At 39.2% G+C, this 24,283-nt stretch overlaps 2 protein-coding genes across 2 annotated transcripts in view; both read right to left on the bottom strand.

The window, feature by feature from the left end:
* Positions 1-24,283, bottom strand: part of VIRMA (vir like m6A methyltransferase associated) — a 696,173-nt gene that overhangs the window by 578,294 nt on the left and 93,596 nt on the right. The gene's annotated exons all lie outside the window — the stretch shown is intronic.
* Positions 1,408-24,283, bottom strand: part of RAD54B (RAD54 homolog B) — a 70,731-nt gene continuing 47,855 nt past the window's right edge. Inside the window, exons 6-15 of the mRNA XM_049826466.1 lie at positions 22,092-22,254; positions 21,146-21,371; positions 13,441-13,648; positions 12,758-12,897; positions 11,873-12,163; positions 10,447-10,622; positions 8,068-8,329; positions 6,870-6,936; positions 5,215-5,415; positions 1,408-1,771 (exon numbers count right to left, since the gene is read on the bottom strand). Coding sequence (XP_049682423.1) covers positions 1,554-1,771; positions 5,215-5,415; positions 6,870-6,936; positions 8,068-8,329; positions 10,447-10,622; positions 11,873-12,163; positions 12,758-12,897; positions 13,441-13,648; positions 21,146-21,371; positions 22,092-22,254 — 1,952 coding nt within the window. The 3' untranslated portion in view covers positions 1,408-1,553. The remainder of the gene's footprint in view (positions 1,772-5,214; positions 5,416-6,869; positions 6,937-8,067; positions 8,330-10,446; positions 10,623-11,872; positions 12,164-12,757; positions 12,898-13,440; positions 13,649-21,145; positions 21,372-22,091; positions 22,255-24,283) is intronic.

A 24,283-nucleotide genomic window follows, 5' to 3' on the forward strand; every position in this document is an offset into this window, starting at 1 on the left:
TTGGCTAGAATCTCTTTCTTGAGTTACAAAGCTGCAGGCAAACCTTGCCCTTGCTAATTAAAATAAGTTGTGGGAGCTGTAAGATACCAGACAGCCTTTGTCTAACAGCGAATTGGCACCACAGCAGCACAGCATCTGGGTAAGCGTGACCACCACACTCACCATATACAGTGTGAAGAACAGGCTCTTTTAACAGCCAGCCTAAACTGTCAAAGAATTAAACTCTAGGTGTTAGCAGAATTGTAATTGTTACCAAGAACGCAATTTGCATGCCAAAAAGATGTTTGCAATTGCTGACTTTCTCGATCATTCTCTCGCTTCAGTCTTCATTATTTTTCTGGTGTCATTCAGCATTTAGAGTCAAAGGAAACTAAAAAACCCTCTAAAATAAATGTGGATGGTGAAGAGAGGTCAGTGCACATGGCTTTCAGTTCCCAAATTGCATCAAAATGCAAGGAAAATGTTTGATGATGGGTTAGTATGGACTGTGAACTCAGTGACAGCCTAGGGAAAGAGAGAGCACTAACTGTTATAACATGGAGAACGAACCAATTTTAACTGTTTTCTGAAAGCTGGTTGGGCTTTTAGCCACTGCTCTCACATGTACCAAATACCAAGAGATTGTACATCATGTGGCATAATGCAGGATTACCACAATGGAGCCCTATTCTTGTTCAAGGTCTTTCAAATTCTGTAAGTTTGCAGTATTTGTGGAAATTATCCAATCTTCTGTCCTTCTGGGCCTTTCAAAGTACTTCACTTAAAAGCTGTAAACTGATTTCAAACTTTTGCACCTTCAAAGAAGAAGGAAAATAGTCATAAAAAAAAAATATGCTCAGTACTCCAGTGTTTGGTAAAAAGAGTCCTTAAAAGGAGTTAGCTAGATGTAGATAAGCCTGTACTCTGTATGTCTGAGAAATAAGGTTTTTTATTTTCTCAAGTAAAAGCAATAGAAGAATTTCGGAATATTTTGTCACAGTATCAAGCTGTGGTCTCAGGATTTTGGACCTCAGTGGCTATTGCTCTGAGTTTCATTAAATTTTAAATTCAAGGGAGCAAATACCTACCTTGTCATAAAGCCACAGTTACGCAGATACATAACTTTTCATTGAGAAAACAAAAATCCAACCAGGGTCTTGTTAACAGCATATACATGCATACGGCATTGCCTAATCTTACAAAATTTGGCTGAAGAGTTGCCAGCTTTACAAGCAATAAATCATCACGATTAAATGAAAACTATAAAACAAAGACATACATAGGAATGTGCATAAAAACTATCTTACTAATTATGTTATCAAAGGAACAGAAGACTGGAAAGCAAAGTTAGTTTTAAAAACCTGTATTATAAATATAGTAAGTATGATTAACTTAGTAATAACTGTAACTTTGTATAAACATCGGGAATCACATTTACCCAGAAACCTTGTCAGAAAGACACAAAACAGAACTTGGCAAAAAGAACAAAAGGTAACAGCACATCAGTTGATCAGTTGTTTACTATACCTATGAGGAGGAGGATGCAAGTGATAGGGAAAGGCACTTAAGTTTTATTAGCTGGTGGAAGTTGGACTGGTTACATTCTGGAAAATGAAAGAAACATTCTCTTTAATCCTTTCAAGGAAAGGATCAGTGAGAGTCTGATGTTGCCCAGAGAAATGTTTCCATTGCATCAACTGTGACATGGAGAGTGGTTTCTTTGAATGAGGCTTCCCATGGTTTTGTCCAAGCTGGCAACTTCTAGATACAGAAGGCTTTTCTGAGGAAGGATCTGAAAAAAAATGATGCAGTAGACTAATCAGAGAAAACTAAGACAGAAAATTTCAGTCTGAATCAATAAGCCAGTTGGTGGTAACAAATGAGAGAAAACAGAACAGCATATATAATCCTTCTATGTCAATGAAACCCAAACATATGTATCCACAGTAAGAGGGGAAAGGCTGTTTCTTGCTCATTGATCGAGTTTATCAAAATCACCATATGCTAGCATGAAGACAAATCCTTTTACACATGGATGGGAAAGTAAATATCTTATCTGGCAATTTCCTTCCTTCTGTCTTCCTAATTCTGTGACATTTGGGCTGCTCCCGTTCTTTAAGTAAAATCTGAATCTAGAAGTATGTTGCAGCAAAATTCATGCTAGCTTCTATTTCATCCCAGGGAAGTCATTCCAGCCAGCTAAGAATAGTTTGAATAGCTATTTCATTGACTCAGCACCCTAGAGCTGTGCACTTTGTACGCCCAGGTTATGTCAAGTTGTTCAATATACGCAATATTGTATACTGTCTATCACAGTAAGGAAAAGACTATTGCTGTGAAGCACAAAGAGAGGAATTCACTTTCAACAAAGAATCCTAAAGACCCAAACAGTACCACCTCATTGCAGGGTGTGTCACACATTGCTGGCTTCATGATTCATCCAATGCATGTGATAAATGAAGAAATAATTTTGGAGGGAAAAAAATTGCATCACTGCTGTTACTGGTTTAAAACCTGTTGTCACATATTTTCATAACAGTGTTACGTGCTCCTTAGGAAAGACCAGTGATATGAGCAGCACGATGACTCAGAGTATTCTTGAGTTTTTTAAAGTTTTGGAGACCCCATGAAGACTCATATATGCAAGACTTTCCTTTTGACTGACATATGATGCACATTTGCACTACACTTGAAACATATCCTTTTACTGGTGCCCTGGTTTCAGCTGGGATAGAGTTAATTGTCTTCCTAGTGGCTGGTACAGTGCTATGTTTTGAGTTCAGTATGAGAAGAATGTTGATAACACTGATGTTTTCAGTTGTTGCTAAGTAGTGTTTGGTCTGGAGTCAAGGATTTTTCAGCTTCTCAAGCCCAGCCAGCGAGAAAGCTGGAGGGGCACAAGAAGTTGGCACAGGACACAGCCAGGACAGCCGACCCAAACTGGCCAACGGGGTACTCCATACCATGGGACGTCACATCTAGTATAGAACCTGGGGGAATGGGGGTGGGGGGAATCACCGCTCGGGGACTGGCTGGGTGTCGATCGGCGGGTGGTGAGCAATTGCACTGCGCATCATTTGTACATTCCAATCCTTTTATTATTACTGTTGTCATTTTATTAGTGTTATCATCATCATTAGTAGTTTCTTCTTTTCTGTTCTATTAAACCGTTCTTATCTCAAGCCATGAGTTTTACTTCTTTTCCCGATTTTCTCCCCCATCCCACTGGGTGGGTGGGGGGAGTAAGTGAGCGGCTTTGTGGTGCTTAGTTGCTGGCTGGGGTTAAACCATGACAACTGGCCAGAAGAAAATTTAGAATAGATGCACTTCTCAAGTCCTTACAGATTATGCATTCCTAACGCCATAAATTACACCATGATCAGGTAAAACAACAGGCTTACAGCTTTGTAGCTGATCTGAAAGCCAGCAGAATAGCAAACAACCCATCTGCACAATCCATGCACAGTTAATTTCTTCCTTTCCAGGCACCTGTGGTTTCCTAAAGATGGCCCTAGTGTGAATGGACAACAGGAGCTTGGTCAAAAATATCCAGTCTCGTTGGTATATCTAATGGAGATCATTAGGAAAAGTTCCTATATTGTGAAGCCTGTATTACATTGTTTGGTTCCTCTTTAGTTTATCTTTTGAATCATACTTGCTAGAAATGGAGGAGAAGAATCAGTGAAAGTTCTTGGCCTTTTCTGCACACCAGCATCTATCCCCAGTAACCTGGAATCTGGTTCCCTGATGAAGTAATTTGACAGCTTTCTGTTCTTAGGAAAGGCCAAGAGACCAACTAGTGGCAGCTGTGTTCTAGGTGATCAAACTGAAGACCATGACTCACAACAATTTGACCAGGGAGCTGGTTAGCCAGTTTGACCTCTGCTCTTTAGGATATCAGATCTTCCCCTCACTCTGCCATTTCCACCATTTAAGTCTAAGAATGATCTTCAGGTTTTTCCTTGATTTACTGCCAAAAGGTTCTGTTCACTGGGACCAAGGTATTAATACTCTTGAGGAAGTCCTGGTTACAGGATCCAAGAGACCAATGCTGTAGCTGGATTGATGGAACCAATATGCATTCAAAGCATAAGATAAGCCGTCAAGACTGTTAAGACAACTGCAAAAATGCTAAATAAAATTATATGCACCAGTGTTCATCACAGTAATAATATGAAATTTCTCTGGATTTCCGCAGTCCAGGAGCTCTGCCTGCCTCACTGCACACCAGTGAGAAAATCTAGCTGACATTTAACCCTAAAGGTGCCTTTTCCACACAGGTCCTGTAATAGTACTTAAGTGGAGGCTGCTATATTTTCGAACATCACTTACTCATGCAAAAACAGAAGGTCTAATTTTTCAATCATTTAAGAAAGATACAAAGACAATGAAATCAGTATGTGGAGCAAAAATAAAGGAGAAAGTCAAATTCTTATGGCTACAGAACCACTGTGGTTTCACTAGCTGAGTCCTCCCCATTTTGGGTTGAATCAGATGAGAAAGGAACACAACTCTAGCCTATTACCTGGAAACGTGCAAACCATCAAGCAAAATAGTCTCACTGGGTCTGTATTACTTAATTTCTTGCCCATGTCTGTTGAGAACATGCACCCTTGAACCCATTTCTTTGGTTCTTTTTATGGTGGTATCTGTGTGCGTTTAGAAGATATCAGTAGTGGTACCTCACTATCACCCCTGTAAATAATGTACATGGATATTTCATGCCCAAAGGAAAGAAACATACCAGGACAATAGACACTCTTTCCTTTAAGAAACTAGATGAGCTAGTTTTAGTTAATAACTGTGAAATGACGGCTTATATTCAGATTTCCGGCACAGATCTTCATCTGGTATAGCTGTCCTCAGATAAACAGCTTTTGAACTAGCTCTTACCAGCTATTGATTACTGTCCTGAATATTTAGAACCAAAACACCATATAGTGCCAATTGGTTGAATGAATTACTAATTGAGCTGGCCATAGCTAATTCAAGGAATTAAGAGGGATGACACTTGAATTGGTTGTTACTGCAAGGAATGAATCTTGTCTCCTCTTCATCTTGTGAAGGGCTCCTATGGATTAGAAAAATCAGCCAGTATCTGGAAGATTCCATAATGAACCTCATTACTTCAATCCTATTTTACTGAGCAGCAGAGTTTTCTCCAGTGACAGACTATATATTCAGAATGGATGTACTTCCTCAACAATAGTCAGAGATAACGAAAAAGAAACTCACTTTGATGGTCTTTCTTTCCCATACAGTCGCACTCAAGCAAGTCATGGGTAACACAGGTGGAATCTTCATGAAGAGTAAAGAGATTTCTAAGTTCCTCAATGGAAAAATGGATGTGTTCAGATGTCTTGGAAAGGTCTACAACTGCCCCAGAAAGGTCTTGTTTGCTGATCTGTCTTTGGTAGATCTTTTCTTCTATTGAGCCTGTATTTAAAAAAAAAAAAAAAAAAAAGATACACTGGAATAATTTTTGATCAGTACTTGTAAAGAAAAAAAGTCAAATCCTTTTCTTGATAACAGTATGCATAGCTGTATTGGGTTTGTGTGGCAAGGTTTTGGTAGTGGGGAGGGCTACAGGGGTGGCTTCTGTGAGAAGCTGCTGGAAGCTTCCCCTATGTCCGACAGAGCCAATGCCAGCCGGCTCCAAGACGGACCCACCACTGGCCATCAGCAATGGTGGTAGTGTCTCTGGGATAACAGATTGAAGAAGGGAAAAAAAGTTGCTAGGGCACAGAAACTGCAGCTGGAGAGAGGAGTGAGAACATGTGAGAGAAACAACCCTGCAGACCCCCAGGTCAGTGAAGAAGAAGAGGGAAGAGGTGCTCCAGGCACCAAAGTAGAGATTCCCCTGCAGCCCGTGGTGAAGACCCTGGTGAGGCAGTCTGTCCCCCTGAAGCCCATGGATGTCCACAGTGGAGCAGATATCCACCTGCAGCCCGGGGAGGACTCCACGCCGGAGCAGGTAGATGCCCAAAGGAAGCGGTGACCCAGTGGGAAGCCTGCGCTGGAGCAGGCTCCTGGCAGGATCTGCGGACCCATGGAGTGAGGAGCCCACGGAGCAGGTTTTCTGGCAGGACTTGTGACCCCATGGGGGACCCACGCTGGAGCAGTCTGTGCCTGAAGGACTGCAGCCCATGGAAGGGACCCACGCTGGAGCAGTTCGTGAAGAACTGCAGCCCGTGGGAAGGACCCACATTGGAGAAGCTCGTGGAGGACTGTCTCCCGTGGGAGGGACCCCACGCTGGAGCAGGGGACAAGTGGAGTCCTCCCCCTGAGGAGGAAGGAGCAGCAGAGACGAGGTATGGCGAGCTGACCCCAACCTCCATCCCCTGTTCCCCTGTGCTGCTGGGGGCGAAGAGGTAGAGAATTTGGGAGTGAAACTGTGCCCGGGAAGAAAGGAGGAGTGGAGGAAGGTGTTTTAAGATTTGGTTTTATTTCTCATTACCCTACTCTGGTTGATTGGCAATAAATTAAGTTAATTTTCCCCAAGTTGAGTCTGTTTTGCCTATGATAGTAATTGGTTGAGTCATCTCTCCCTGTCCTTATCTCGAACCACGAACCTCTTGTTATATTTTCTCTCCCCTGTTCAGCTGAGATGGGGAGTGATAGAATGGCTTTGGTGGGCACCTTTGCGTCCAGCCAGGGTCAACCCACCACAACAGCAAATGCTAAACCACTATTTTCAGTTATTCAAGCAAAAGCAAAGCAAAGCAAAGGCACATGAATCAATGTGATGTCTCTATTTTAACTGAATTCAGAACAAATCATATATATTTTTAAAGAACGAATTATTTCCAAAAACATTCCCTCCCTTTCTTTTATGGACAAAATTTCAATAACTGTCTCACTCTGGGATATGTTTGAGAACCGTCTCTGACCTGTGGTTAGCAGTCTGTAGATATATACAGTATGTTTCTGACCATCTCTCCATACTCTAGCCATTGCCTGAAGAAAGCAAAAAGATGAAGAGCATTAACAGCCCACTCTACAATGGTATTTCAGCTAAAACTTGTAGCCTCCGCTGATCACATTACCAGTTCTGCTAGCTCATTTGGAAAGACGTTGTCCAAAGAAAGCATTCCTCAATAACTGTCTTTGACTGTTTTTATGTGTCTTCTGGTATTAACTGTAAACAATTCTGAAAATTTAGTTTACTGTCTGCCATTTATGCCCCCCTTTCTTTCTGCGTATAATAGGAAAGTAAGGGTTTCAACTCTTTCCTGCCAGAAATCCCCTCTTCACATTTGTTTTCCAAGTATTAACAACTGTTTGATATTTCAGGAATACTCATCATTCTCCCCCATCCCCAAAATTGTTTTTTGCCACAATACATCTTTAAAAAGGACTTTTCCATTTCTTTTAAAATTGTAAAATTACTGTTTTACACCCCCTTTAATTCTTAAAGAAACACAATGTAACTGAGTACTACTATATAATTTTTTTTCCAAAATGTAAGGGTTATACCTACATACTGGGTACAAGTACCCACAACATGGTTTGTGGTCTTTGGCAACCTGTAGCAGTTTTGACACAGACAGCAGACTGTGTTTCAAGTAACAAGAGAAGTGACCACATGAGGGTACTAATTCACACTTGTAACTGAAGCAGGGCCAATAATCAGAGCTTATTTCAGATATTAAGCACAGGGCATCACTCTACAAAAAGAAGTTTCTTACTATGTTTACAAAAAGATTTTTATAATTGTTATTGCTAAGGACTATTTTAACTGAACACTCTTACGCCAACTAAATAATCCCTTGAGGCCAACAGTGCCATTACAAGAATAGCACAGCACTGGCTTTGTTTTCTTTCGACATCATTGCCACGTGATTTTCTCATTCTCTTAATTCTGATCAGAACCTCTCCCTTTTTCTCAGGTATTGCAAATCAACAGTAATATTCGCTATGCAGTCTAATCATGTTTTTCTTTTTAGAAACACGGCAACTTTCCAGTTAAAAAGAGATGGAATGTGATAATTGGGTAGCAATAAGACATGTAAAGCCAGGCATTTCAAACTCAGTCAAGAAATCATTTGATGCCCATCTCAACCCACATGTACATAGTTGTTATCAGACCTGAATATCTGTAGCTGGATTCCAGTCGATATCATACAGGATCAAATGAGATGCTCCAACCAGATTCAGTCCTACTCCACCAGCCTTTGAACTCAGCAAAAAGATAAAAGCTGGACTGAATTTACTATTAAAAGTATCAACAATCTGTTGTCTCTGGGAGACAGGAGTATGTCCATCAAGTCTAGTGTAAGAGTATCCATAACGTTTGCAAGTCTCTTGTAATATGTTTAATGTCTGAGTGTAATTGGATACCAGTACAACTCTGTCAAACAGTAAAACAAAGTTATCTTATCATCTTAGACCTTGGTAAAGTTAAAGTCCAATAACAAATTACTGAAAACATCTAAGAAAATAAAATTACAAGTCAAGCAAAAATTACACATCAACCTGAGGTTACTCATATTTCCTAAGAAAGAAAACATTTCCTATTAATTTGAAGCACATACTAGATTTCGATGCATTATTGCTACTGTTAAGCATTTAAATGTTAAATAATGAATGTTTTCCTTTGCAACAGAATTTGGCTTAATGCACAGATTGCAGTGATCCAGAACCAGCCACAACGATAAAAATCTCTATTTATACAAAAGAGCTGTTGTTAAGGCAGCATTTGCAGAGGGTTTTGTAGCAGCTAATAAATAATATATATATGACTCTACTTACTGAAAAAGATACTGTGAGCTTCTATAGACAACCTCAGAAAATTCTAATAAACAAAATCATGAAAGTCAAATAGGAAAGCAGTGACTCTTTCCTACATTTTATGAGTGAAAAGAACTGGGATGAAGGATAGTGAAAGATATCACAAACAATATAGTCTGGATTTTAGTTGTTATTTTTTAAAGCAAAATCAGTCTGATCCCTTACACTAATGACCCATACTATGTTGGTGTTTTTTCTCTGAAATTTTTACTAAATAAGTTTCAGAGATCTGCAAATCTAGAATTTCTATCCTCCCAGATATTGAGGATGATTCTACTGAGTGGACAAAGCAAGTTCTTTTGAATTTAAGCCATAAATAAAGTAATAAGGGCTGTTAGGGCATTTTCTGCCAGATCTTTCTGGGAGGTCTTTTATAATCTAAACTAAATGTGACAAATTCCATGAAACATGCTCCATGTTTTAAAATAATTTTGATTAAAAACAAGTACTGAAGAACTAGACAAACAATTTCATGGAAAACCTGATAAACTAACATTTTAAAGTTGTTTTAAAGTATTTTGATTATTACACTTTACAGTTGAATTACATCCAAGACTTGTTTGTAAAGACTTAACAAGATTGATTTTTTTTGTCAATCAACACCAAATTCACACCTTTGTTTTCATTCAAAAATAGAATATAAACTTCAGAAGAGGACTGGAATTGAGTCTGTATATTGCAAAAGCTATTTAGTACTAATGAGAGCAGAGAAACAAAAGAAAAAGAAACATGAACAGCACTGAATTGAAGCAACAAAACTTTTAAAGGTGTAAAATAATGCCTCAACATCAGCTGTAACTCAGCAGCTCCTATAGCACTGATACAGGAAGAGGTGTTTTTCCAGATACCCCTGTTTCTTTTGACCTACAAGAAATAAGGCCAGTACATTTAGATATTTATCTTTCATTGGTTTCAATGGATGTTAGGCATATAAACTCCAACAATGGGCTCAGCTTTCTGATTTGTAAAAAGAGAGCATCTTCAAATTCCATTACATCAGTGCCAAGAGATCTGCTGTTACTTCCCACTACTGAATTACAGCATGTCCTATTCAAGCATCAATTTAAATAAAAGTTAAAAGCTAAATACTTTTGGAATAGCTGGGCTTTAAGGCATAAGTCCATAAAAAAGTTATCATGGGACACAAGGTCATATGAGACTTCCGTGAAACAGCAATTGCACAGTAACTAACCATGTGCATCCTATTACGCCATGATAAACAGAGGTTTTCCTACATGTCAGTGGCATTTACCACAGGGGAAAAAAGTAGTTGCTGTGCAAGTTCATCTGTTGAGACTGGTTAACCCTGAACAGAAAAGGCAGCAAGCACTGAGCAGTTAAACGTGATTAAAGAGGAAATAACTTATAATGTAGTAATTAAAAATATTTTAATGAAATTTAAATTATTTTATACATCAATACATATCCTCAAGGAGATACAAAGCATTGGAAAGTCTCTGCAAGTAAAGACAATATGAAAATTATGTCAGCTGCAAATCCTAGTCTAGCAATTTAACAAGGAAGTGCCAGAAGTACAATGCCTAAATATGTTTGGCACCTCTGCAAACAATTGCAATGGCTTTACTTTGAATATTACATTCCCATGCATTTAAAAAGCAATACAATATCCAGAAGGTCACTCCCATTACTTCCCTTTTACCTTGCTTTCACACTTGCCTTTCAGAAGAGTTGAGCTCCTGGATTGCTGCTAACAACTTCACCAGCACCTGCAATTTTCCTGAATCAGTTTCAGAGAAAGTGTCCGAAGTATAATCTTGTGGAAAGACATCTATTAGACCTTCATAGAGGCTAGACTCATCATGTTCATCAGACACAGGATCACAGCTTTTCTCCTATTGAAAATAAAAGGATTCAAGTTCCATGTTTTGTGTTTTTTTTTTTAAACTCTCCTATATTTTTATTACAAAGACAAAAGGAGGCATCAAAAGCTGCCACAAAGTACTGTATCATGTGAGCACATGTTTTACTTCTAATTCTCCACTTAAACAACCACACAGAGGTACCCCCACAGCAAACCCATACCTACAACTTGGGGCAGGGGGGGTAGAAATCAACATTCTTTATTCTTTCTAAATCCCATAATACCTTATTATGGAACTTTCCAGTCACTGACTTTTTTTAGGAAGATGCTGTCATTAAGATTCAGTTATGCAACTGGAAATGAAGAAAAGCTATCAAGTAAAAACAATAAAATAGAAGAAATACAGGTGGTATTTTGCTGTAATTTGACAATCAATGTTTCACAGGGAGGAAAAAGCCAAACTACTCAAATGCCAAAACCACAATGGCAATAAATGACTTGCACATATAGTCCTTTTCATCCCTATAGTTTCTAAAGGCTTATGCTTTCACATACAAAAAATGTCTAATGCTTATAATATGAAGTAAAGGCAATGAACTTTACTTGGCAGTGTTGAAAGTTACAGGGAGGTCTGTGCTGTGGACACTCCTACAAAGTCATGAAGTACATCTTTTAAGAAAGATTTACGTTTCCACCCACCTTACTTGGACTTTGACTAGTGGCCATAGAAGTTAGCATTATCAAGTTCTAACAATCACATTATTTACCTATAGGAATGAGAACATTTCTACAGAAATTACAAGGTGTACAGTGTGAAAGTGTCCCAGGAGAAGTGGAAATGGAGACATCTAGTACCAGTGACATCTTGAGCCTGCAGCTCCCCGTGTCAGTGAGCCTGAGTGTGAAATTATCATGTGGACAGGGGGGTTTCAGAGGAACTAGCAGACAGAGTACACAGAGTAATCTCTAGCCAACAGTGTTCTTTGTAAAATTCACATTTATATGTAATTTTACAAATATTCAGAGACAAGATTAAGAGTGAAAATACATGAAGAACAGAAAATACCACAAAGCAGTAGGAAACTGGTGAGATACCTTCCCCGAGTACATTCAAATTTCCTAACTTTTATGTTGAAAGCAGATCTCCTAAAGCAAGTTGTATGTGAGAAGAGAGTATGGAAATGACCTTAAGTAACATGCACATTGACCATAATATAGTTTTAGGGACCTTTGCCTGCTGAAATGACTAATTGCAGGCACCACCCCCATGAAAATAGATACCTTTATAGCTTTAAACAGAAGACATGGATGATTGCAAAGTTTTTTCAAAGCTCCTATACATATTAGGTGAGGACTGTTTTCTAGCCTGCCTTGTAGACAGGACCTAATAACTCGAGAACTAAGCAGTTTTTGATACAATTCAAGTTGCAGTGCTGTTGGTCGGCAGAAGATTATGCTCTCCTTTTTGGGGGGCAGAAATTTGTTTATAATCTCCTGTGTTCTCCTTAGAATAAAGAGTCCAGTGAGGCGTGTGAGTTCTGCTGCTCTTTTTTCTCCTAATTCCTTTTCTTCCTAAAAGAACAAAGCACAAAATTAATGATAATTTTGCATTTCATCACAGTAATTTTCTGTATGATTTTAATTAGGTATTTAAATAACATTTTAAAAGTATGATACCACTTTCTGACATGGGACTGTAATGACCAATTCCTCTCCAATTAGTACCACTGCATTAGCTTAGTTCTAGGTCTGGTTTCTAAAGTCTTAAACAAAGGAAGATAATGTCCCAGAAGACATCCAAGGCTTGAATTATATTCTAGAATTTCTGGAGATGCAATAAAATCATGCAGAATTTGCAATGCTGTGGAGAAACTAAGAATGAATAAAGTATCATCACATGGTAATGCGCATGGCATTTTTGGGAATGCAAAGTGTTGGAGAACAATTTTTGCCTGCTAATTAATAGGCAGATGAAATGACGTGATCTCAACAGGCATGCATTCCTCCTGCTTCCTTTGGAGAACAAGTGAATTTATTTCAAATAGGAAAGTGAAAAGCTTTTGTTACTATTAGTAGTCCTGAGTTTCATTTTATTCCATAGAAAGCAAATTTCACAGTGCTGTCTATGAATTTTCTTCTATAACTGTATTTTTTTTAATAATATACCTTTGTTGCTGAAGGTTCTCTAGATCTGACAATTGGTTCCTCATATATCTTTCTATATGTGGATAAAGAACCAAGTATTCCTGGATTCACAAACTCTATTAACGCATAAAATTCTTGCAAGTCATTTTGGATTGGAGTACCTGGAAAAAGAAAAACAAAAATTCTGCATCTGGCAACTTTTTCTTGAAACTGATAGAACTACAATCATTGAAGGCAGGGTTTAATATTGAGAATGCATCTTGAAAACAGAGGTTTTGTTTCAATGTGAATTACTCAGAGTTCTGAATTAATCTAAAATTTTATCATGATTAATAAGCTAATTAAGACCTCCTAACTAAACAGACTGCACATCTTATTGTTTTGACAAAGGAATTAAAAAAGTCAAGTTCTAAATCAATTTTATTAAATAACTACAAAGGAAAACAATTACTGTATGCAGAATCCTGATTCCCTTACAGAAGTTCCCAGGCTCCTTGCCTGCCCCTGAAGATGGACAAATTATACATTTATTTAAAAAAATTGGAAATAATCTGTTTTTAGAGGACCCAAAATTTGTCCCTTTAATACCCATTGCCAAAATTTATACTGTGCTCCTGCCATACTTACAATAAATATCTTTTTTCTTTACCCCAACCTAGCACTATTGACATAGTGAAATATTAAAAGTAACTATAGATACTAACCAGTAAGGATAATCCTCCTCTCACAAGACAGACTAGTGAGGGCTGCAGTTGTCTTAATAGAGCTATTTTTCAGACGATGTCCTTCATCGCAGATTAGGAGGTTAAATTCTATAGCCTGAATTTGATCCAAAGATCGCAGTAGCATCTCATAACTGATTATCATAACTGAATAAAGTGGAGAACCAATGAATTCCTCTACCTTGTGGTCCTGCAGGCATAAAGGAAAATATATCATACAGCTATTTCTTTGGAGATCACTCATCATACTCCTTAAACATCCAGTGTCTACAGAAATTTTTTCTAGCATGACACAAGACATTTACTATCTCCTTCATGAGTTTGGGTTATTGATTATTTCCTCATTTGCAAAGGAAATATGGGATCTGATACAGCAATTTAGAGTTTTACCACCTCATTAAAAGAAAATGTATTATTCTTTTAGGCCTTCAAATCCTCTGAGACACATTACTGTGAAGGTGAAAAGCACAGGCTCCCTGTAACAGCTTCCCAGTCCTGGCATTTAGGTAAGCTTCAAATGAATAATTAAAGCCAAGATAACGAAGAAGCATAAGTAGCTGCCTGTATGTTCACTTTGGGATCTCAAGCTGCAAGGTGCAGTAATGGGGTCCAGTAGGAAGTTACCACATTCTACCAAAATTCCCCTTGTAGTTTTGAATTGAATATGATATTATATGAATATTATTGAACCTATTGAATAGGGTTTAGGTTTTAGATTTTAGAAGAGCAAACTGCAGCTCAATCAGAGCTCAGTTGAGAGGGACTCCATGGGAAGCTTCCATGGAGGACAAAGGAGCTAGTGAGTGCTGGGAGTTTTTCAAGAATACTCTCCTGGAAGCACAAAACCATCCCCTTTAAACGTAAGGGACATAGGTGGAGCCAGAGACCCCCTTGTCTTAACTGCAAGCTTCTGAATCTGCTCAAAACCAAGAGAGAAACATACCAGATGTGGAAAAGTGGATGAATACCCGTTGAGAACTACGAGGTCATTGCCAGGGCATGCAGAAATGCAGTTAGAAAAGCAAAAGCTCAGCTCTGATTGAAATTGGCCAGAGATGTCAAAAACTACAGGAAAGGGTTCTTCAGGTATATAAACAGCAAGCAGAAACAGAAGGAAAATATCAGCCCACTGTTAAATAGGAGAGGTCAATTAGTCACCAACAATGCTGAAAAGGCAGAGGTTCTCAACATTTTCTTCACCACTATCTTTACAAGCACTGTTGGGCCCCAGGCCTTGGGAACAAAAATTCAGGTTGATGCAAACACAGACCCACCATCAGTGAAGGAAGAGTTGGTATGTGAATTATTACAGGAGCTTGACCCCTATAATTCAATGGGCCCTGATGTTATCCACCCAAGCTGGCTGATGTCACTGCAAGGCCACTCTCCACAATCTTTGAGAAGTCATGGAGATTGGGGGATGTCCCACAAGGCTGGAAGAAGGCTAATGTCACCCCCATATACAAGAAGGGCTTAAAGGAGGATCCAGGAAATTATAGGCCCATCAGTCTTACTTCAGTCCCTGGGAAAGTTATGGAACGAATCTTCCTGGGGAATATCACAAGTCAAATGAAGCATATGGTTGGGAAAAGCCACCATGGATTCACCAAGGGCAAATCGTGCCTGACAAACCTGATTACCCTCTACGACAAAGTAACCTCCTTGGTTGATGTCAAGCAACCTGTGGACATTGTCTACCCGGATTTCTCCAAGGTTTTTGATATGGTTTCCTACAGCCTCCTCCTGGAGAAACTGATGCGTTACAGCCTAAACAAGTGGTCTGTGCGGTGGGTGGGGAACTGGCTGACAGGCAGCACCCAGAGGGTGGTGGTAAATAGCTTCTTTTCAAACTGATAACCTGTCACAAGTAGGGTCCCCCAGGGATCAATATTGGGCCCAACGCTGTTTATTATCTTCTTAAGTGATCTGGATGATGGGATCAAGTGTAACCTGATGAAGTCTGCTGATGATATATCAAACTGAGTGGGAAAGTGGACACTTCGGAAGGGAGAGCCACTCAGCAGGAAGGCCTGGATAGGCTGGAAGAGTGGGCTAACAAGAACCTTATGAAGTCCAACAAGGACAAGTGCACCTGGGAAAATATAATCCAGGCGTGCAGCACAGCTGGGGAGCAGCTCTGCGGAAAGGGACCTGGGGATCCTGGTGGACAACAAGCTCAGTATGAGTGAACAGCGTGCGGCTGCGGCAAAGAAAGCCAGCAGGATGCTGGGTTGCATCAACAAGGGCATCACCAACAGAGATAAAGAAGTCGTTATCCCACTCTACTCAGCACTTGTCAGGCCACACCTGGAATACTGTGTTCAGTTTTGGTCCCTGCTATGCAAAAAAGACGTGGACAGGCTGGAGAGAGTCCAGAAAAGGGCCACAGAGATGATTAAAGGACTGGGAAGCCTGTCATATGAGGAAAGGCTGAGAGAACTGGGTTTGTTCAGCCTTGAGAAAAGGCGGCTTAGGGGAGACCTTATCACCATGTTCCAGGATTTAAAGGGTGGCTACAAAGAAGATGGAGACTCCCTTTTTACAAGGAGTCACATGGAAAAGGCAAGGGGTAATGGATACAAGTTACTCCTAGGAGATTACGACTGGACACAAGGGGAAAATTTTTCACAATGAGAACAATCAGCCATTGGAATAATCTCCCAATAGAAGTGGTGGATTCCCCAACACTGGACACTTTTAAGATTCAGCTATACAGAGTGCTGAGCCATCTTGTCTAGACCGTGCTTTTGCCAAGAAAGGTTGGACCAGATGATCCTTGAGGTCCCTTCCAACCTGGTATTCTATGATCCTATGATGATTCTATGATTAACTTTGTTACAAGCCCTTAACATTGATGGGTTGGCCAACAGGTAAGGACAGCCTGGGACTCAGAAAACAGAGCCCATAACCAGCCCCAGAAAACATGCCTGTCTACCGGCAAATAAATGCAATTGATTTCTAAACCCTGTATTACTAGTCAGAAAATGCCTGTGAGCCCCTCCACTCTTATATACCCTTCAAAACCTTTTCCTTCGATAGACATCAAGACTTTTGATGTCAATTGAAGGAAACAGACACACTAAATAAAAAGTCACTGTAATGTGACAGAGAGCTTCTTCCAAAAAACTTTCCTAGATATAGTTATATTTCTGTGCAGACTTGAGAATGTACTAGGATTGCTTACCTGTCTTGCAATTATGTGTAAAAATGGAAAAACCTAGTGAGCATGCCCCTCACCTTTCTGCTTGGCTTCAGACACTAGTTCCCTGCACGGTCTTTCCTATTTCCTAATGGTGTTCACTAACTAAGCAGGCTACGGGTGCAGCTGACAAGCTGAAGGACCTCTTTAATTGTGAAAGCAAATCAAGCTAGAGCCTCAGAAGGTATTTTTATTTTCAAACAAGATCAGTTACCAAACACAGACAACTAAGTCTGGAGCCAGATGGTGTAATATACTGTAAAAGCAGCACCACTTAATTATCACAATCTTTAGAGCCCCCTGGCAGGTGATTCAGATGAAGCCATGGGCCAAATCTGGTGCATTAATCTCATAAAGTACCTTGTGGTAGATCAGTCCCCACACACTGCTCACGAAGAGGTGCAGCACGCATAGGAGGAAGCAAGGAGTAGTGAGGAGCAGGTAACGAAGGCATGCACTGATTTCCCCAGGTGTTTGGATTGGACCTGAGCATATCTGTTGTTTCCAGGACTGTAGTTAACTGCCTGTTTTCTGGCCAGTATTTTTACTGGCATTTTCAGAACAGGAGCAGAAATTTTCCCAACCCAGGAACAGAGACACAGGGGAGCCCTGTAGGCAACACCCAATGTGGTCCCTGCCCAGTATTCAGGCTCCACACTGAAGCCCTGAAGACAGAGGCAATGCCTCTCTGACCTTCTCTTGGGACGGCATCAGAACATGCCCAGGGTTCAGAAACCATTTTGTTTCCATACACTTTCAGGCTGTGAGCTGAGACTACAAGGAAAGTGCTGAGGCACTCAGGAACTGCCACCAATGTCCCTCCCCTGGTAAATCATCAACTCTTCCTGACTGTTTGAATCCCTTATAATATGTCAGGGCTCTCCTCCTTTTTTTTCTGAGCCCCCTGCAGCCAAATATAATATATTCATTGCTGTATATAACAACAGCAGTGAATGATGGACTAAAAATAAATTTACAAGCTAATTTCAAGTAATTAATTTATCCTCTTAACTGGCTGCAAGATATGTATGTATTACAGCCTCCATTTTCACGATTACCCAAAGTGACTTGACAGGTTTAAGCAAGTTGCCGGGAGCCACATATGGAGCAAATGTCAATCAGTATTAGAGCTCCATAATGTCCCAGACTTGCTCTTTGAACAGACCTTTCTTTGCACTAGTCCAAATCCAATGTAGCTGGTGAAGTGTAAATTAAAAAATGCTGAATCATAAAGCAATGTAAACCTTTAATTAATTAATTCTCCAGATATTTTGACTTAAAAACCAAACTAAAACAACTCCAGTAGAAGAGATACTCTGCAAACAGATAAAGGAGTTATTCTCTCAAACAGGTCTCAGATGCTGATAATATGGATTAACAAGACCTAAATGCAACCTTTGTGGGGACGCCTTCATTTTAAAAGCCATGTCCTCTACATAACATTTGCATTTTAACAGAAGTAAACTGTAATCACATTTTAAAAGCAGATAATGTCCTGGTTTTTTGAAGAGTCTATTACTGAAGGGTTAGGATCAGTTCATGGTGTTTCAGCATGAAAGTGAGGAAAACATGCCTAACATTTTAAAAAGTCTGCCAGTTCTTTGAATGTATTCCTTATAGGCAAGAATAGAAAAAACCTTTGAGACAAGCTCTTCCTTTTAAGTTATACTGGAGAAATAACAGTATGGTAATTGCTGTTTTTCCAGAGAAGATAGACAGTAAATTATTTTGAAATACTCATTATACCCCAGGCAAGTCATATTGTGTCTTCCTTTTGCATGACAATGTATTCCTTGCTATTTGGGAACACAATCTTAAAAGCCGCTGAGTGTCCTCGATCCAAATGGCTCCAATGAGATGAGTAAGAATATTAAAGTCATTTAAATGAAAAGAAAATGAAAGCTACTGTCATTTTGGGTCACAGTAACTGTCAGCAAATTCAGGTTTTCTCCTCCCAACATTATTCATAAAAACTGCAAGAAAACGATCAATTATTTCTAACTACCTTTTCAGGTAAAAATGTTGCCATATTATATTTTGCCTTGTATCCACTTCTTTTAGAAACTTCTATATTTCTCAACCTAACCTATATTACATTAAAGTTCCTGACAAGTCGGTTTGCTTCATTTCCACATCTTGAAACAAGTTACTAAGAAAAGTAAATGATGCAAAGAGCACCTATTATATGTGGATTGTTCTCAGTGGAAGATGAGTATGTTCAATAATTTCAAGGTTTTGACAATAATGAGTGGAATTCAAAGAAATAATTACTCTTACAAAATTTTGGATGCTTTTGTCCTGGTTTCGGCTGGCATAGAGTTAATTTTCTTCCTAGTAGCTGATATAGTGCTGTGTTTTGGATTCAGTATGAGAAGAAGGTTGATAACACACGGATGTTTTCAGTTGTTGCTAAGTAGTGTTTAGACTAAGTCAAGGATTTTTCAGCTTCTCATGCTCAGCCAGCAAGAAGGCTGGAGGGCCACAAGAAGTTGGGAGGGGACACAGCCAGGGCAGCTGACCCAAACTGGCCAAAGGGGTATTCCATACCATGGGATGTCATGCCCAGTATATAAACTGGGAGGAGTTGGCTGGGAGGGGTGGATCACTGTTCAGGGACTGACTGGGCATCGGTTGGCAAGTGGTGAGCAATTGTATTGTGCATCACTTGTTTTGTATATTCTAATTCTTTTCATATTATTATTTTCATATTATTATTATCATTGTCATTATTTTCTTCCTTTTCTGTCCTATTAAACTGTCTTTATCTCAACCTATGAGGTTTTGGGGTTTGGTTTTTTTTTCAATTCTCTCCCCCATCCCATTGGGTGTGGGGATTGAGTGAGAGGCTGTGTGGTGCTTAGTTGCCAGCTGCCGCTAAACCACAACAGCTCTATAGAAGAGTTTAAAAACAGTTTGAAAATTTCCATTTCATGCGAAATAGTCACTCTTCCATACAGACAATAAGGATAATGCGAGAAACTAAAAGCAAATTTGATTGATAGAAGAATCACGTTATCTTTAGAATGAAGTACTATTTGTTTCTTCAATCTACTTGTTTGGAACTATTAGATTAAAAAATAAATTTGGAAAATAAATATCTTTGTTGCAAGCACCAATGCAGATTCTGTAAGTTCTCCACTTTCTCCCACTGGCACAATTCAAATATATAGGACCAAGGAAAAAAGTAGGGGTACAACAGACTGCTGAATGTAGATATATTAACCACCGTTTGCTAAACAACTTTTCTTTCTTTTCTGCTGTGAATGCCCACTCCATATGGACATGGGGACCAGAAGTTTTAGGAAAAGAAATACTGGATGGTAAATTATTAAAAAACAGAGCTTGAATCTGAAAGCTTCAGAAATATTAACAAAGGCATGAACAAGCCTCCTGTTCACAGTTTCATAAATGCTGGTCCTGAGGGGACCCAACTCTCTGACTGAGATATTAAGCCATGCTTAATGGGAAAAATTTACATGGCAAGAAAGCCTTACTGGATAACCAGAGCAAGATGTGGCTCTCCTCCAGAGAAAGCCCTCAGTCAGTGATGCTACAGCCTCACTCCTTGTACTCCCTTGTATTTCACTTGGCCAGGTGCTTTCATTCCTGATGTGGTCAATAAAGGTGTCTGAAGCACAGTCTGTGCTAGAACTTTTAGTCTTTGCATAAAGGACGGAGAGAGTATCGTGTTTCAGAAATAAAGGCAAGACCCTAAAGGTATACCAAGGAGATTAAAAGATTACATACTTCATCAGCACATTGGGATTCATCCAGGCACTACAGGAACTTGGGAGTGTCATTACCAGTGGGAACAGCTCCACTATAGAAGGGGACAGGGATCAGCATCATCCTGCTTCTTGATTAAGATTTGTACTTGTCTGCGTTCTTCTAGAGACAAGAGATATTCACATTATCTAACACTGAGACTCTAGGCTTCTATCTTATGAGACTTTAAATCAGCCCTACAGAAACCTAATTCTTGACAGTGACAGTAAAGGGAATAACCTTCTGAAGTAACCTGAACCAGATAGCCAAAACAAAGAGGAAAAGGTTTTCAGTACAGAACAAAAGCAACTACCACAGAAATGGAGTACAAGTCAGTCAAGGCAGATGCTCTAGTACATAAAGCAGGGAAAGTGTGCACTTTGATAAACAGAAAGCTGTTCCTTAAACTGAAGAGGCACATGGAGGAGCATGTCAACTTTTACATCTTCAAAGGTGAAGCCTGAGGAAAGATAAGACAGACATATTCTACACAGGCAGGTGAGCTTGAGTTATGACCTGGTTACTGACAGCTAAATGCTCATATGGGCAATTACCTGAAGGAGAAATAAAGTATTACAAACAAATATGAATAGAGAATTACTAGTTTTGGTCTCTGGTTTAAAAAAAAAAAAAAAAAAAAAAAAAAAAGAGGAAAAAAAAATCACAAGCCCTGTATTCTGAGCCAAGTATGACCTAATCCCCTTTTGGAAATAAAAATCTTACCTGATCAACTGTAAAGACTTTGATCCTTTCACTTCCCAACCACTTCTGAAATTCTTTTTTCCAGTTTTTTACCAAACTCCCAGGGGTGACAATTAGAGCTCGCTTTAGTACAGGTTTGCATCCATAGACCCCCTGACGCAGAAGAGTCCAGACAAGTGCAATGCATTGCAATGTTTTTCCTAAGCCCATTTCATCAGCAAGAATAGCTCCAAATCTGCCACTAACTCTGTAAGATATAATTAGGCAGTGGTAACATTTTAAAAGACATAGCTATAGTTATTTACAACTGGTTTAGGGAATTGCTTCTTGTGGTTGTTTTCTGAAGTACAAAGAACCTATTTACACTTATTATGGTTATTATGCTCTACTGTATGTTTTCATTCGGCTATACCAATAGACCTTAGAGTGAAACTCCTCATTTTCTAGATTAATGCATTAGTTCTCCAAAACCAAATAGTTTAAATCTTCTTATAGAATTAAAAATATTACCTAATACTTTTAAAACTTGTGTATATCTTAAGGAATCTATGACTTGAGAAAACACTTTTGAAAATAGTACTGTATTTTTTCAACAGGTTGGTATAACAGCTTCTTTATTCAAAATGCCTGGATTATAAATTATATGAATAATCATGAATAACATGAATTATAAAACCCAGAAAGCAGCGTGCTTTAGCATGGGTTAGATGGTATCTGTGTTTACAAGACTTGGTATTTGCAGTACAACTTTTGGTGCACTAGCTTCTCATCACAGCTGGCAAAGTCACAGCAAGCATGATGTTACACACAGGTCAGAAAAAACTTATGCAACCTTTACTTGGGGAAAATTACTAATACGAATTCATTGAACAGTTGCTCAAATCTTCCCATTCAAATTGCCTAATTTTGAACATGGGCATGAAAATATTACAGGCATTGAAAGCCAAAAGGATAATTATTTTCTTACCTCATTCCCATTACACATTCATAAAGAAATATAATTCCTTCTTTCTGATGTGGTCGGAGGTTATTTGCAATGTAAGGATCCACAACTACATCCACCATAGGTAAACCAGCCTTATTGAACATCCACTGATGACTTGCATTTGGTTTTGGCATAACTAGAGAATCTTGAAATTCAAAATATATGCAAGCATTGCACAAAAACGTTATTTTTAGTCTGTTACCAAAGGGTATTTTTTCTCTAACTCAGCTACAGAATAAAGTCAATAATCTAATGACTGCTAAAAATACTGTTTAATATATTGACCATTCTCAGACAGAAAATATATTTACCAACAGACCATCTGGATAGCCTTCAAAAGAAAGATCCTTTCATGTAGAGTTCCCAGATTGTTTGCACTTTTCTCAAATGTAAAGGCGACAAACTGAGAAATCCGAGTATTTCTTTATGATGAGGTAAAACTGCCTACATAATAAATGTTGCATGATGACTTCGAATGCATAGAGTTAAATCAGAAGTTCTAAAAGGCTTCTTAAAGGAAAGTTTAAGAAAAAGAACATAAACAATGACCTACATAAAGTCTAGACACTACATTTCAAGGGGATATTATTGTAGCTGCCCAGAAAGGCTTCTCTGCCTGAGAAACAGAGATAAAAAGACAACGATTTGTTTAAAAAAAGGGAAGGACTGAGAGTGAGCTGACAAAGGCTGCCACAGTGCATGAATAAAAGAAGTTGACAGGTTTGAAGACATGCAGAGGCAAAGAGAGCATGAAGTATTGGGATATATCCTTTAGCTACATCTAAATAACAGTTTTGCTTGCCATAATTTGTTTACAAACTCTAACGTCATAATTTTGCTAGACAACGTCCATACTGGATTGCTTATATTGATGCTACACATCTGCACTGAAAAGTTGTATTGTCAGAGGACAGAATGAGAAAGCAATTTATAGCTGCTGGTATTTTTATGTCACTGGAGTAGATCTATATTGATAATTTATTCACGGGAATAGGTTGGTTGACAGCTTGTATCATTCAGGGAGATTTTGTTTCCTACTGACAAAGGGCTGAGTTCTGATAAATTGTATCAAATTGCATGCCTGTATATATAAAAGCCAGTGGTGACAAAAAAAGATAACTTTTCTGACAATATTTTGCAGCCTCAGAGATGGGGAAGAAACAAGGCTTAGATGAGCAATGGACTAAAACCTTAGAAATCATACTTGGAAGACATGGCTCTACATCTTTGTCACTGTGCTGTTCTGCTGAGCACAAGGATAAATGGCTTTCCATTTTGAAGAAGCTGCATTTTAATTATCTACTGGCATAGGCCTCAACATGAAAACCTCAGAATGCTCCAGTACCAAGGTGTCCTGGTTTTGGCTGGGATAGTGTTAATTTTCTTTCTAGTAGCTGGTACAGTGCTATGTTTTTGAGTTAGGTATGAGAAGAATGTTGATAACACACTGATGTTTTCAGTTGTTGCTAAGTAGTGTTTGGTCTAAAGTCAAGGATTTTCCAGCTTCTGATGCCCAGCCAAGAAGGCTGGAGGGGCACAAGAAGTTGGGAGGGGACACAGCCAGGACAGCTGACCCAAACTGGCCAAAGGGGTACTCCATACCATGGGATGTCATGCCCAGTATATAAACTGGGAGGAGTGGGGGCAGGGGGATCGCCGCTGGGAGACTAATTGGGTGTCAATTGGCAGGTGGTGAGCAATTGCACAGTGCATCACTTGTATACTCCAATCCTTTTATTATTACTATTGTAATTTTATTAGTGTTATCATTATTAGTTTCTTCTTTTCTGTTCTATTAAACTGATCTTATCTCAATGCACAAGTTTTACTTCTTTTCCTGGTTTTGTCTCCCATCCCACTGGGGGGGGGGGGGGGGGGGGAAGTGAGTGAGCAGCTGCATGGTGTTTAGTTGGTGGCTGGGGTTAAACCACAACACAAGGTCCTGGTCTAGGAAAGTATCTCCACTACTTCTGAAAGAGCTTATGCAACAAGGTGTTTATTTAAACTACATGATTCTCCTGTGTAAGCAACACTAATGACTGACAGTCCAACCTACTGATGTGTTGAGGGCTCTCCATATCAGGCAGTTTAGGGAAATCTCATCGGAGGTACTCAAACTTGCCAGAAGAAAAGTCACAGGAGACAAAGAACTAGAATAAACCATAGCTTTTTGA

The sequence above is a fragment of the Accipiter gentilis genome, chromosome 2 (assembly GCF_929443795.1).
Source record: "Accipiter gentilis chromosome 2, bAccGen1.1, whole genome shotgun sequence".
NCBI classification, from domain to species: Eukaryota; Metazoa; Chordata; class Aves; order Accipitriformes; family Accipitridae; genus Astur; species Astur gentilis.